This window comes from Panthera leo, chromosome A3, assembly GCF_018350215.1.
Source record: "Panthera leo isolate Ple1 chromosome A3, P.leo_Ple1_pat1.1, whole genome shotgun sequence".
In the NCBI taxonomy this organism is placed as follows: domain Eukaryota; kingdom Metazoa; phylum Chordata; class Mammalia; order Carnivora; family Felidae; genus Panthera; species Panthera leo.
Genome location: NC_056681.1, coordinates 57,358,284 through 57,374,410, shown reverse-complemented (window position 1 = coordinate 57,374,410; position 16,127 = coordinate 57,358,284). Strand labels below are relative to the sequence as shown.

The 16,127-nt window shown below is 43.7% G+C and overlaps 1 protein-coding gene across 1 annotated transcript in view; it reads left to right on the top strand.

Annotated features, from left to right (window-relative positions):
* SLC9A2 (solute carrier family 9 member A2) overlaps positions 1-16,127 on the top strand; it is a 98,968-nt gene that overhangs the window by 44,058 nt on the left and 38,783 nt on the right. The window contains exon 3 of the mRNA XM_042931877.1: positions 2,977-3,227. Coding sequence (XP_042787811.1) covers positions 2,977-3,227 — 251 coding nt within the window. The remainder of the gene's footprint in view (positions 1-2,976; positions 3,228-16,127) is intronic.

Sequence of the window (16,127 nt, the reverse complement as noted above, 5' to 3'; positions counted from 1 at the left end):
TTGTAGGAGGGCAGAGGATAAGGTGATTTGCAGGGGCTGTAGACGTACAGGAAGGCTCTGGAGAGGAGTAGCAGCTTCAGCTGGGCCATGGAAGATAGATAAAGATTGCCCTGGGTTTACTTGGTAGGTTTCTGCCAAGAGAAACCACAAGAAGGAAACCAGGGGCAGTAATGGATAAATATGGTATGTTTTGCGGAGCTGTGATGAGACCCCCTTCCAGACTGAAGGGTGTTGGAAAGTGGTAAAAAAAGAAAAAAAATTGTTGTCAGGTGTATTGAGCCTTCCCCAAAGTCAGGAAGTCAAGGATTTGATTCGATTTGATTATTACTACTTTTTTTAAAATTTTTCTTTTTTTGAGAGAGAGAGAGACAGAGTGTGAGTGGGGGACAGGCAGAGAGAGGGAGACACAGAATTCGAAGTAAGCTCTGGGCCCCAAGCTGTCAGCACAGAGCCTGACGTGGGGCTCGAAGTCACAAATTGCGACATCATGACCTGAACTGAAATTGGACTCTTAACCAACTGAGCCACCCAGGCACCCCAGGAAGTCAAGGATTTTTTTTTTTTAATTTTTTTTTTAACGTTTATTTATTTTTGAGATAGAGAGAGAGACAGAGCATGAATGGGGGAGGAGCAGAGAGAGAGGGAGACACAGAATCGGAAGCAGGCTCCAGGCTCTGAGCCATCAGCCCAGAGCCCGACGCGGGGCTCGAACTCACGGACCGCGAGATCGCGAGATCGTGACCTGAGCTGAAGTCGGACGCTCAACCGACTGAGCCACCCAGGCACCCCAGGAAGTCAAGGATTTTAAACTTGAGAGTGACAAATAGAATAACAGTATTTAAAGGAAGTGAGTCTTGGGGCCCCTGGGTGGCTCAGTAGGTTAAGCATCTCACTTTGGCTCAGGTCACAATCCCATGTTTCTTGAGTTCAAGCCCCACATCAGGCTCTGTACTGACAGCTCGGAGCCTGGAGCCTGCCCTGGATTCTGCGTCTCCCTTTCTCTCTGACCCTCCTCCACTTGCACACACACTCTCTCTCTCTCTCTCTCTCTCTCTCAAAACTAAATAACGTTAAACAAATTTTTTTAAAAAATAAAGGAAGTGAGTCTTGTGTTGGCTGTATGGGGCATTTGAGCAAGGGAGAGCTGAGATTTGCTGGTGTAGGCGGGAGACAAGGAGAGCAGAAGTCATGGAGCCTGGGGATAGAAGTACAGTGACCAAGTGGCCTGGGGAGCTTGTCTATGCAGAGATGGCTGGCCAGGAAACCTACCTCTCTCCTCAGGAAGCAGGTGACCGTCACCCTTCAGTCTTGGCTGTTTGGAGACATGGGGTATATATAGCACATCTCTGAACCTGCCTCAGGAAGCAACCGTGGCATGTTGATGCTGATGGAATCCTGTATGCAGCAAGCCTCTGGTTGAAAGTAGGAAGCAGCCACTGCTTGAAGTCAGTTTCTTTTTCAGCAAATGATGATACTCTCAACATATTCAAATCTTTGGGGGCATAAGTTGCTTTTTTTTTTCTTCTTACTCAAGTCATTTCTTGGTGGTCCAAGACCAAATGCTCTTGAGTGTCATACCTGTGAATGAGCAAAGCTCCTAATTTCTTAGTAATCTGCTTTCTTCAAAACCAGCAGACATTTATTGTCCCCCTCCAGGCAGCATGGAAGAAGCAAATTATAATAAGGAATGAACCCTGACCACAAGGAGTGTATGATCCAGCGGAAAAGAGGGAAAAATTACACAAAACCTGTAACACGGTAGACTAAAAAAGGACCTTAAGTGAGGTGAAGAGTGGAATAGACTTTTTTCCAGATCACACTCTGGTTCGCTGGGTCAGAACTTGACTCACTCTCCCATGGTTGAAGTTTGAAAAACTTACCAGGAAGGTCAGAAGACCTAGATTCTCATATTGCCTGTGACATTTTGTGTGACCATGGACAAATGGGTTCAATTTTAGCTTCTCAGAAACCAAATAAGGGGATAGTACGGCCTGTACTGTAAAAGGCCTTCATCCCAATGTCCTGACAGCCAGCTTCCCTGGAGATTCTGGCTGTAAATAACGCAATGAAAAGAAGCAGGGCACCTGCTGGAGTATTTTACTTGCTGGCTTTGTAAAAAGTGTGGCAGGGCGTAAGCCATCACTTCCTGTTTCATTTGGCCCAGTGACCCTTAGAAACATGTTTGCAAGCATATTCCCTAGCAGACATGAAGTGCCTGGCATTTTTGAAGCTTAATTAAACTGAGACTATGTAAAGACTGGATTTTTCAGAAGCCGAGTAACTGGGTAAGCTCATTACTTTAGAAAAGGGATAAAATATATATGAAATTACAGTGCGCACACACACACGCACACACACACACACACATGACACAGGTGCCTCTTGACTTCAAGAAAGTTCCTTTGGGTCTCCTCTAGCTGATGTGCATGTGTGGGCGGGGTGAGGAGGAGGGGTGAGAAGGGAGGACCTCAGTGCCCTGGGAGGAAGATACCTTTAGATGGGGTACCTGGACTGCTGGGTGGGGCCCCTTCCAGGGCAGGGCTTCACCAGAGAGCCTCACAAAGTAACTAAACTCACAGCAACACGGACAAGCTTTCTCTGTGACGTACTACTTGTCCAGCATCGGTAATACAAGCAGAGCCTCTTGGCTGGCAACCACATCTCATAAAATTATCTTTTAGATGGTATCTTAAAAAATAACATTTTAGGAGCAAGTCACATCATAATTGTGAAGTCTCCTCTCCCTCACTTTTAGAAATCTCTTTCCTGACAATACACTTTTACATGGCTTTCTGTTCAAAGCTATTCAACACAATATTAAAACATGACATAGAGAAATATAGTTATTGCCGCTGGTCAGCAACTTTGGTACATAGAAGGAATGTCCTTGTTGCAAGGCCAGGTGGATTTTTCTGTGGCTGCAGTTAAACGGGGAAGTTGGAAGGGTCTTGACCATGCGCTCTCTTTCTCCCACAGGTCCTGTACAACTTGTTCAAGTCTTTTTGCCAGATGAAAACCATTGAGACCATTGACGTGTTTGCTGGAATTGCAAACTTCTTTGTTGTGGGAATTGGTGGGGTGTTGATTGGCATCTTCCTGGGATTTATAGCGGCATTTACTACTCGGTTCACGCATAACATCCGGGTGATTGAACCACTCTTTGTCTTCCTGTACAGTTATTTGTCCTATATAACAGCCGAAATGTTTCACCTCTCAGGTATCATGGCGTAAGTATTTAACTCTTTGTTAAAAGCACTTACTGATGAAGTTTCATTAAATTTATGTATTCTAAGCCAAGAGGCAAAGGTTGAATCCATTTTATAAAACAAGGTTCCTTAAATTCTTTCCAGAAAGATTAAAAATAGAGTCTCCTTACTCTTAGTTTCAAAGAAATGAAGAAATTCAGCCAATTTTATACTAAAGCGATCTGGTGCTAGAATGGAAAACGACTAAAGAATTCTCTTTTGTGTCTCATATGAAACATGACAATAAACTGTTGGGGTTGATTGTCAAGCACCAAGAATTTTCCCAGTTTGATGCTCACTCAGAGGTTGTCCACGTGGGAGGCTCTAAACTTACTCCAGCAAGGTCAGATTGCCCAAACTGCATCTGGAGTTCTGGAATTGCGTATGTATATTCATACGAATGATATTGGTAGGAGGGAACTTTCACTTTGCGTGCTCCATTCGATTTGAAGTAACAGGTTTAAGTCATTCAAAGCAAAATTCAATGTGGAAAGCATGTAATCAGGTCATTTTAGCTTAGCTTTTTAAAAAAGAGGTATGTTTATAAGGCAAGAAATGTATAAAGCAAGAAGTTCTTTATTAAAGATACAGTTGGTGTATCATTCACCGACAAATTCTGAAGGACTTTTCTCAAGAAGCCTTGCATGCGGGCTAGAGAAGGGTGGTTTTTGGATCAGTTTCTAGCCTTCACAGGGTCACTTTGAAGGAGGCTCCATGTTGAGTGTGGATATTTTTGTAATTTCCAAAAACAAGCCTACTATGGTCACACCCTGTATAGGGTTGGTGAGAAATGCTTAGTAATGGAATGGCTCTATATGGTTTCATTTTGATAAATACTTATTTATAGCTAGACATGTGCTGGGCTCTATGCTTGGCCCTGCTACATTTTGAGGTTTGTAGACCCGAGCCTGGTTCTTGAAGTTTCGTCTTGCAGCCGGATTTAGATGTTGCTTTGATTAAGGACTGTTTGTTTTTCACCTCCTATCACCGCTGCTATATTGGAAGCAGGCTAGGTTTGTGGTGGAAGAAGTCAGGTGCCTCTCCCCGAGGAGAGTGGAATCCATTATAATGCAAGCCATGAGTTAAAGGTTGTGTGGTTTTCTGTTTCACAGAGAGCCTAAATAAAGCAACATATTAATCCAGTTTGACCCAGTAATGAAATGTTCTGTATCTTCCTGGTTGCTATTCATATCATTTGTATGACTTCCAGTTTCCTCACTGTTCTTTGACCAGTGTCATTGAAAGTGTGTGATCAGCTAGTTACAAGGTCTCTAAAGAATGATGGGGGTGGAACTCTGTGTCTAGTATCCCAACAGTGTGCTAACAGCAGTTTGTGTCAGAACCTTGAATATCGTTTGACCACGTGCACAAGTGAAAGTTCTAGAACACCCACACAATTATCTAAATATGTTTGACATTGGCAGGGACTGAGATGGGAAGATCCAGGGTGCTGGGGGGATAGTTGATGTGTTGCAAGGGGTTGGGGTCCTGGTGCATCTTGCCTAGAAATGTCCGTGAGGCCCAGGGTCCACGGTGGTTGGTTGGTTCTCCACCAAGGCCCCGACCTCCTGCGAAGATGCGATTAGGGGTTTACTTGCTCTGGGAATTAGGAAATCAGGGACAAATAGGGCCACATATCCCTGGGAGATAGCACAGGGAATCCTCTGCATGGTTTGTTGGTGGAGGAAAAACATCACCTCTGTTTCCAGCTTCAGTGTGGAAACAGCTTACTGTACAGAAAGGTCCTTTATTACATTTAAACAAATTTTGTCATTGTGTGTAGTGCGCTAACATAATAAGTTAACTGTTAAATAAGACATGGCAGGAGATTTAAACATTTTTGGATCTGGAATTACCATACACACCCGTTACCCTATGATAGCCAATGAAGTGACAGATTGATGTTGGAGTGTATTTGTTCTCAGAAGGACCACCCTGTTTTCTAATGTGGGGTATTAGTATGCTATTCAGGACTCGCCCATGCGTGATGCTTCTGTATGGTGTACATCCAAGGTGTGCGTGTCGCCCCTTTGAAAAGTGCACTGTGTGCTCTTCCCCATTGTAAGTACTACCCTTACCTTGGGACGTCGGTCCAGGGGATCCACTCTAATGATGCAGTTAAAATTGCATATCCATGTGTGCTGCTTTTATAGAACTAGGGATTTTTTTTTTCTGCATTTAAATTGCACGGAGTTTAAGAATTCCCATCATACTTCATGCTAATTGCACTCTTCTGCCATTTAAAAACAAATTTTAAGGTTAATGGGAGTGAAGGCATGTGACATGCTGAGCATGCTCAGTGATTTCCCCTGTTTTCTTGAGAGAAGTGCGCAGCCACGTAGAAAGGAAAATAGGCACTGAGGTTAAGCAGCTGGGGAGCAGAGAAGAAGGTTAAAGCCGCTGTCAGTATCTGTAACACAGTGTAGCAAAGTGCATCTGTCCTGCTTGAGTTTCGCCTGGTTTCCTCCCTCTCTCCCTCTCTCCCTTCCTTCCATCTATCTCTCCTTTCTCTTCCTTCCCCTTCTGATTGCCTTCCAGATGCTGTAACCCTCTGTGCTTGCACTTTGTCTTGGGTGGGCTGTTAGGCAGCAGCCTGTCCAAGATTGAGATCACTCAGTGAGCAGGAAGTTAACACAAAAGTTTGATTAAAAAGAAACATCCTTCCACAGAACAGAAGACTTGGGTCTGAGCTCAAAATGCAGTCAGTCTTTTAGGTAGGAAGGCCCTGGATAGGAATTCAGCACCTTGGTTTCTTTGGAGAGATGTTGGGAGTGATGTACCATGGGCATTCAAAAGCTCCCCTTGCAGCTGTTTGTTTTGTCATGGAATTGTGGAGATATCTGATTTTCACTGACAACAAGTACGTGAAATAACACGAGGGGGAGTTGTATCTGCCTTCTCCTCCTCTGTCTGACAGAAGCTATTTGGAGAACTGATTTCTAGGCATCCCTAGGTCTGGTTTCCCCTTTGTGGTCTCTTCATACTTTCATGAAGCTAATTTAATGTTAAGCAATTAATGATAGTCCTGTCTTCCTGTGTGTTCGGGAGGGTTTTCGCTGCAACCCCTAGGAGGGTAAATGAAATTCCTTCTTTCCTAATATTCTCTTGTTCATTTCTACACCGGAACAGATTGTTGCAGTAGGAAAAGTGCACGTGCGTGTGTGTTTCATAGGCAGCTCCACAGCACTGCAGCTAAAGTTAAGAGGAAGTATCCGTAGTCCCTTGAACTGGGAATTTCATGTCTCAGGAGCACTGGACACCTTTGAGAATCACAGCAGCATGGTAGGACATATAGAGGAAGCGGAATAGCTATTGGCTTTAGAAATGCGTGTCTTGGTTTGTATGTTTTGGGCTTTATGTTCAGAAAAATGCTCAGAGATAAGACACTGACAATTCCATGTTGTCCCCTTCCCCTTATCCAAAGACACAAACGGATGTGTAAGATGATTCCACAGATCAGATCCACAAAGAAGTGAACTGAAGTAGGACTTTGTTCTCTTCCTGTGGACATCAAGCACCTCTTTCGGTCCTCACCTCGTGCCCGCCACGTCCCCCGTGCTCCAGTCCATGAGATGCTAAAAACACACAGTCACGAAGGAAGGGATGTTAGTCTCCACAGCAGCTTGCAGCCTGCGGGGAAATGCTGATTTCTCTTTGAGGTGCTCCAGGAATTTCAAAAAATGGCTAAATCCTCCTTCAGATAGGAGAATAAGCACCCAGTATTTCTTAGTTGATTTTTTCTTTCATGGATTCATAATTCCTTAGTCTTCCTTCTCTTGAGGGTACTTAAAATGTTTTCCATTTGGGGGCACCTGGGTGGCTCCGTCGGGTAAGCGTCCAACTTCGGCTTGGGTCTGATCTCACCATTCATGAGTTCAAGCCCCACATCTGGCTCTGTGCTGACAGCTCAGAGCTTGGAGCCTGCTACGGTTTCTGTGTCTCCCTCTGTCTCTGACCCTCTCCTGCTCACACTCTGTGTGTGTCTCTCTCAAAAATAAACATTAAAAAAAATTTTTTTAATGTTTTCCATTTGTTGTTTCAATCATTCTAGCAGCATTGTGGCAAAGACTGTAGGCAATAGTAAATATAAGTCCTGTCTTATGAATGAGTAAACTGAGACTCAGGTGGTGAAAAAACATGGCTGCAGGTGAGTCTTTGTAAGCTGGTCCTGGACCCTTGGACTCCAGTTACCAGGCCAGTCCAGCATATGTCCCAGTATACACTTAAAAAAACTGCACATTTGTATGACAATTTTTAAGTGAGACTTTAACAGGGAATTTCCAGAATGATAAGCTCAGAAATGAAGTCTAGGAGTGGGCCAAGCTAGCTGGACTGAGGAGTCATTGCTGAAGATGTGAAGGCCGTTTTTTCTCTCCTCATTTCTCTGTGTATGAGTTGGTAATTGTCATTTTTTTCAAACATTGAGAAAAATAGGAAAGCATGCCTTTGTTTGCCATTTTATAGCGACTGTCCTGGTTTCTCTTGACCAGCCTACCATTGGTAGCATTTAGAAGACCGTCTCTTTAAGATACAGTCATATGGAATCATAGGCCAGTGTGCCAGAATGTTCCTGCTTGCAGAATATTCATGTATTCTGCCCTTCTCCAAATATGGGGCAAAAATGAACTCTTGACATTGCAGGACATTCATAAAACCTTACATATGTACGTATATACATATATTTGTATGTATGTGGAAGACAAGCTCCTTTTATTAATTTTCCTAGACTTGTCTCATGTTAGTGAATGTTTTCCTTAGTGTAAGAAGGTGACTTGGAGCTTTAATAAATCAATCTGGATAATGCAACCAGGATAAATAGTGCCCCCAAGTAATCTGTTATTACACACCCTCCGGCCTGGCCTCCATGCAAATCCATTTGGTCTTAAAGCCTGTCTAAACAGAGAGCAAGCAGATCACATCAGCTTATTTCTAGTTTGAACTTCAAATCCACTCCCATCCCAGCGCTCATACCTTTCCCTGCGCACACTCAAAGAAGAAATGGCCTTTAAGAATTGACTTCATCCTACAGCCGGCACTTTGAGTCAGTTATTGGTTTCAGTGCAGGCCAGCTGGAGCTCTTGAAGCATCACAAGTAAAGAATGGGTAGGGGATGCTCTAAGGACAGCCCCAGGTCCCGGTGCCCTGTGGCTCCCATGCGTGCATACTGCAACGCATGTCTGCCTCCTCCTTAAGTTGTGTTGTTCCATAGCACTTTCCATCTTGCATCCCTCTAACATTTCGGAGTATAGAGATGGACAGAGACTCATTCTGCAGCTCCTGGGTGGCTCGGTCGGTTAAGCGTCTGACTTCGGCTCAGGTCATGATCTTGTGGTCCGTGGGTTCGCGCCCCACTTCGGGCTCTGTGCCGATAGCTCAGAGCCTGGAGCCTGCTTTGGATTCTGTGTCTCCCTTCCTCCCTCTGTCCGTCCCCTGCTTGCATTCTGTCTCTCGAAAATAAACATTAGAAAAAACTTATTCTAAATAAGCAAGGTCTGGCTACAGTCACCCTGCTGTACGCTAGATCCCATAACTTACTCATCTTATAAGGGAAGTTTGTACCCTTTGGCCACCGTCACCCATTTCCCTCACTCCCTCCACCTGCTCCCCACCCCCTCTGGTCTCCACTCCTGCTAACTACTAGTCTGCTCTCAGTTTCTATGACCTTGGTTTTTTTTTTTTTTTCAATTCCACACATGAGTGAGATCATGCAGTATTTATCCAGAGTAGTGTAAGTGCTTCATGAAATTGCTTGGATTTATTTTTATAGTTTAAACTGTTTCACAAAACAGAGTCAAACTGACGAACTGCAGAGTTTGCTTGGTTTTTCAGAAGAAGGGGCAGAACCAGTGGGCTGTCACATTTTCCCTGAGTGCTGTCCAGTGTGGTGACCACCAGCCACATGTGGCTTTTTGAGCACTTAAAATGTGGCTAGTCTAAATTGAGATGTGCTCTAAGTTTAAACTAGACACCAGATTTTTAAAATTTAGTGGGAAAAAAATTGTAGAAACTCTCATTAATGATTTGTATATTGATTTCAGCTTGAAGCAACAATAAATAATATAAATAATTGTTGAGTGAAATCAATATATTATGAAAATTAATCGCACCGATTTCTTTTTGCATTTTTAAAATATTTATTTTTGAGAGAGAGAGAGCATGCACACGAGTGGGGGAGGGGGCAGAGAGAGAGAGGGGGACAGAGGATCCAAAGCAGGCTCTGCGCTGACAGCAGAGAGCCTGATGTGGGGCTCGAACTCACGAATGGTGGGATCATGACCTGAGCTGAAGTCTGACTCTCAACTGACAGAGCTACCCAGGCGCCCTTCGTTTTATAGTTTTAATCATGGCTACTAGGAAATTTAAGCTCGCGTTATATTTCTATTAGGTAACAGTGTTCTCTAGTGCTCGCCATTAGTTTTTGCTGTTTGGATATTTGAAGACGTTGAAATATATTTTTCTTCCGTCTGATACAGTAGAATAAAAAAAAAAAAAAACAGGGCAAGAAAAGATGGAGGTAAGAAACAGAATGGAAATGCATTCCCTTCATGGATGTTTATAAATCATGCTGTTTATAAAGAAGATTTCTTTGAGAGCAAGGAAGGTCAGAAAGCAAGAGAGGAATAACAGAAGAGAGGGCAGAGGGTTCTCCTGAGGTGGCTTGTGATGATTAAGAAGTCAACTTAAAGCCCCTGTGAGGAAAGGAAAATTGTTACCCTAAGGTCCACATTTAGAGGCTTTGAATAAACTCTTCAAAACATGGCCAAGGGGAGTGACTGTTCCTGAGAAAAAGTTGTTATCGCTCTAGGAATGAGCGAAGTCCATTAAAACAGATTCCCTGGGGTTGGGTACTTTATGTTTTTCACAAACTGAAATTGTAAAATTCAGTGTTCAGAATAATGTGTTTTCACGCCTCATCTTCTTATACGTAGAAACATTAAAAACATTATCATAATCATCTGTATGGGGAATATCATTCATAGAGGCCATGAGTTCTCGACTACAAGAGTGGTATATGATTTTGGTCACACAGTTTGTCATTCGGCATGTTCAGGGAGGGTAAGAATGCAGCAAGTGGCCCAGGGGAATATTTCGTGGCAGTTCCTGAAAAGAGTATAAAAATTAAAAAAGAGGGGTCACAGTGAATGTCACCATAAGTGTGTTTCGTTTTGTGAAGTGCACTTTATGGATTTCTCTTTTGAGAGCAACTGAATAGAGTGATAGAATTTGAGGCCTGCCTTCCTCACTGGAGGGCTTTGGTGGCTCCTTTAGGCGTGTCGTTTTCACACATCTTTATTTTAGGGAACGTGGTTGGTGTTTGCCTGCTACATTTATTTACATTACATGAAACTTTAACAGTTGGCTCCTGAATTAAGAACCCCATTCCCTAAGATCTCTGATGAATAGAGGTTCTCGATAATAACCAGTGATCGGGTAGTACTGGGGTTACTGTCACTTTGCTCTTTGGACTCTTTAAGTCTTGTTTGTGTTTATGTCAAAACAATCACAGCACCACATCACTGGGTTACTCTTGGTCCAGAGCTCGCTACTTCACGTGGTGCTTTCCGCTTCCATATTCTCAGGTATAAGTAAATTGCAATAGTAAGGCTAAAATTATTATTATTTTTTTTTAAGTTTATATATTATTAAGAGACAGAGAGAGACAGAGCATGAGCATGGGAGGGACAGAGAGAGGAGGAGACACAGAATCCGAGGCAGGCTCCAGGCTCCGAGCTGTCAGCACAGAGCCTGATGCGAGGCTCGAACTCACCAACCGTGAGATCATGACCCGAGCCGAAGTCAGACGCTTAACCGACTGAGCCACCCAGGCGCCCCTAAAATTGTTTTCTAGTAATATGTAGGCCAAAATGTAAATGTAAGATGATAAATCAGAAACGTAAATGTTGTATAATTGCTGAGAAGCAATTGCCTTCTCTGTTTTAATGAAAAATGAAAATGTTGCAGCAAACTGATGCTGAAGGAAAGCATGCAGTTACTTCCCAGCTAGTACTTCTGAGTAGGACACCAGCCTTTGGCCACATGGCTCGAATCAATGTCCCGTTCCCTTCATGAGGGAATTCAGCAATGGGGGTCAACATTTGCTCTTTCAAGAACAGGACAGGTGCCCTAAGGAAAACCTGTTTCTCTTTCACCTTGCTTTAACAAACCTCAGTGTACTTCTTTTTTTTTTTTTTTTTTTTAATTTTTTTTTTAACGTTTATTTATTTTTGAGACAGAGAGAGACAGAGCATGAACAGGGGAGGGACAGAGAGAGAGGGAGACACAGAATCTGAAGCAGGCTCCAGGCTCTGAGCTGTCAGCACAGAGCCCGACGCGGGGCTCGAACTCACGGACCATGAGATCATGACCTGAGCCGAAGTCGGACGCTTAACAGACCAAGCCACCCAGGCGCCCCAAACCTTAGTGTACTACTTAGCAGTTGGCTGTGTGGGGGAGGAAGCTAGCCTGAAATGAACCCAGAGACTTCCTCTCTTGGTGCCCTTGGCATGGGGCAGCTGTGAGTAGCTCCTCTTGATGCTCTAGTATTTTCTGTCAGTGTGCCCTGTCCCTCTGTTGCCACTTCCTTTATGCCAGTCAGACATGAGGGCGTTTGATTCCAGGGGATCTGGAAAAGTGGCCAAGAATCTTTTTCCCACATGCACCCTCGCAGTTAATCCCCGGCTATTTAAGGTAAATAGAGTCACTTGGGGTCCTTGTAAGCAGGAGCCCAGCTCAGACAGTAGAGGGAGGCTCTGTGTGAGCAAGGGAAACCCAGATCAAACCAGATTATTGGTCACCTAGTGAAACCCAAAATCAAACCAGATTTATTTGAATAGAGGTTCTTGTAAATCACCTCTTGATGAGGGCAGGTGTAGATTTGGCTTTGGGTTGATTGGACCCCAGGCCAGAAGCCCCTCTCTCTCTTTTTCATCTTACTCTGTGTGATGGCTTCCTTCTGATAGGCTAGCCATCTCTAAAGCATCAAGCAGGGGTTACAGACAGATCGGGCTTTATTGCTCTGCGACTCTTGTCACTAAAGCGTTCAGGGAGTTCTACTCTGCCAGCTCCTGTTAGAAGACATTTCAAAGCAAGGACCATGATTGGATCAGACTGTGTCACATGACCAGCCCTGTGGTGGGAGAAGTACCGGAAGAAGGTGTTGTGAAGTTAAACTTAATTCCAGTGTGACCTGCCTCTCGGTCTGTGTTGACCACAAGTTATCCAGGAAAGCTCAGTCCTTTGTAGTATAGTGAGGGTTGGACTGGTGACGTATTGAGTTGAGGCCTCAGTGATGAAGAGAAGGGCATTATGTGCCAAGGGTGATGCGCAGCAGAGAGCTCCAAGGCGAAAAGCTTTGCTGCCTCCAGGGAATGGAACCCCGGGGTGATGAGAAAGGCGGTAGGTGCTTGGTCTCGCCCTGCTTTGTGCTGTAGGCAGTTGGGAACCTTTGGAAGCTTTGAGCAAAGAGGTGACGCAATTGTGTTTCTGTTTCATAGTGAAGACTGGAGTGCCTCCAAAGCTTTCTTAGGCCATCACACATCAAACTAGTAGTATTTTCATAGCACTCTGGGGTGAAAGCTGGCAGGCAGTCATGGCCTCAGGCTCACTGGATGCCCCCCCCCCCCCCCGCCCGGGGCAGAGGATTCGCCTTCTGGGTGGGAGGAGAGGGAACAGCTTCTGGCAGCAGAGTGAAGGTGCCTAGGTGGAGGCTTGCCAGGACAAGAATGTGTGCCGTCCAGGCAAGAGAAGATAGAACCTACACCCAGAACCGAGTAATGGAAATTGGGAGAAAGGAAGGAGAGAATAGGTGGTGAGGTTTAATTCAGTCCATACATCTCATGTTGGCCCTTATTTTCACTCTCCAATAACACTGTAAATAAAATGATTCAAGTTTCAACGCTTTTTCTCGTTCATTCTTACTTGACTGAACCCTCCGCCTGTAACCCCTCCTGCTTTCCTCAAACTTTGATGTATTTAGGAATCACCTGGAAAGTTGTCTTACGTGTCTACAGAATCCCAGGCCCCAGCTAGAGATTCTGAATCTGTATAGGTCTGGGATGGGGCCCAGCCATTTATGTTTGTCCCAGGCTTTCTAGTCATTACAGAGAAGCTATATTTTTATGAAAGAAACGCAAGGCCTTTGCCAACACTCCCCAACTAGAGTCAGTGGACTCCGTGGGTCCCTTGATGCCTTGTATGTCACTATACTATTGATAATGATTCTTTATATGTTCTCTCCACAAAATCAACCCTCACTCAGTGAATGACCTATAAATGTTAGTTGACCTGAGTTGAAAGCCTATAAAGGAGAAGAAACAAAAGACGTGGAAAATACACGAAATGGGCAAGACTACACGAATAACCAGACATTTGCAATAGTTTAAGTTTGCTTTTCTTTGGTATTTTAAGAAAGATTGTTCCGTTCTTAGACTCGGATCCTTCTTTAAAAACAAATTTTGCTTGCATTTTCTCATATGTCAAACTCTCTCTCTCTCTCTCTCTCTCTCTCTCTCTCTCGGTTGTCAGGTTTTGTAGAAGAGGCAATCCATTATATAGTAATTCATGCCCTGGAATAATTAATTTACCTCACATGAGTGAGTACTTTATTCTGAGAACATGCAGTGTACCCTGAGTCACCACGAGACCTGGCTTTAATCAATACAGAGAAAGCTTTTTAATTGTCCTTTGTCACTGCTAATGCTTGACACTGATTAGTGGAGTATGCTTTCCTATCTGGCAAAGTCTTTATTGAGAATATGCAGTTATAATTTGGACCGTATTTTTCTGCAACTGAATCCATACGTTTTAAGTTCACATGTGGAGATAGAACAGGGGCCAAGAACTTTGCAACATTCTTTTTATTTGTTTAACTCCAATAAGCAGTTCAGATTACAGAAGAAGTCTCCTAATCTGGGAATGGAAATTTAGAGAATTGGCCACTCTTCAGAAACATACAAGTGGGGTACCTGGGTGGCTCAGTTGGTTAAGCATCCGGCTCTTGATCTCAGCTCAGGTCATGATCTCACAGTCTGCGAGATCGAGCCCCACGTCTGGCTCTGCCCTGATAGCACGGAGCCTGGGATTCTCTCTCCTCCTCTCGCTCTGCCCTTCCCCCACTTGTGCTCCTGCACTTGTTTTCTTTCTCACTCTCTCTCAATAAATGAACCTTAAAAAAAAAAAAAAGTAAAAGCACTTGTATTTATAAACTGAAGTCACTGAGGCATGGCATCACCATATGTACATAAACACAGACAGGGTATGCATTCCGTATTGACGCTGGTCCCTTTCGTCCTACAGATCACAGCCATCTAAATGAAGGGTTCTGGACCTTCATTAAACTAAGCTCAGCCAGGATTATTTGAACATGCAACTCAGTACCATAACATGAAGTGAACCATGGTAAGCGTGGTTGAATGCTAGTCCTGCTCTCTCAAAATCTACATTCTGGTAGAAGGAAATGAACGTCCATGGAAGACTGGCTTCGTGGACTGCTGGGATGGAGTCTTGCAGTACAGAGCAAAGGATTTGTTGGAATTTTCTATTCAGGAATAGTCAAATGACAGGTCCTCTAAATACAAAGTTTGTTTTTCCCCCCAAAGACTCTGTTGAGATAGTATTAGCTGGCCTGAATTTTGTGTATGCTGTATTTAGCATGACGTAGTGATGAAGAAAACCTCAATTGCTAGTGAAGGTAAAAACCACTAATTGTAGTGCTTTAGCTTCTCCGCCTCTAAATTGGTGATAATCACCATACATTTATGTTAAAATGTAATGTGAGGTAAGGTAATAACAAAGCAGAAAACACCAGTGAATTCTATACATACCTTACCTCCATGTGGCCCCGCAGAATGGAGGCCAACACCTGTCAAAACACGGACACATTTTGGGATATCGTATGGGCCAGGTAGGGGCTACGATGGATTTTACAAACAAAATGACCAACCATTGTAGGAAATGAGTTGACTCCAGCCTCTAGGTTCCTGTCCCTCCAAATCTGGTCTCCGCATTTCCTTCAGAGTTCTCTTGATAAAACACAAGATCTGTGCACACCACACCAACATCTCTGTGAACAATTCATCCCTGGATCCAAAGTAGTCATTGATTTGAAACACATTAATGACCTGCTGGACACTATGCTAAACATTGATGACACTTTTTATTTATTTATTTATTTTTCATCATGAAACTAACAGTTGGGTTGGGGAAATAGGCATTAAGTATAAGATCAAAGGTAGACTCTCTCATTTTTTCCCCTCCAACCTTTGGAATAAAGTTGAAACTCCTGAGCATAACATATAACCGTGTCATTTATCATTATCTGGCCCCTAACTCCTTTCTTTTGACATCGTCATCTCTGGCTAACCAAATCATTCCTTGTTCCCTGAATATGCCAACTTTTTTTTTTTTTTTTCTTTTTCATGCCTTTGTACATGGCCACTGCTTTTGCTCGGCTTACTTCTTCCTGCTTGGTGAGCTCTTCCCTTAGCCATAGAGATACTGCTCAAATGTCTCCTCCTTTGTGACAGGTAGAGTGATTTCCTTCCCTGCACTCCCAAAGCCTCATTTCCAATCCCCATATCTGGCGCTTGCACTGTTGTGTCACGATGCTATCTTTGTGTGGCCCTTTCTCCTCTGAGACTGTGAACCTTTGAAAATAGAAGCTGTGTCTTACTTGCTTTTTATCTTCCTAGACCCCAGCACAGAACTTGACCCAGAGTAAATGCTAAGAAAATGTTGGTTGATCTTAAATTGTGCTTCATAATCATATTAGCTAGCTCTGGAGACTAGGAAAGAGAAATGTGCATGGGAAGGGGGGGGGATGACTCAGTGACATAGGCTTATAAAAGTAAGGCTCTATTGCAAATTCTAAAGGCCAATGGTTTT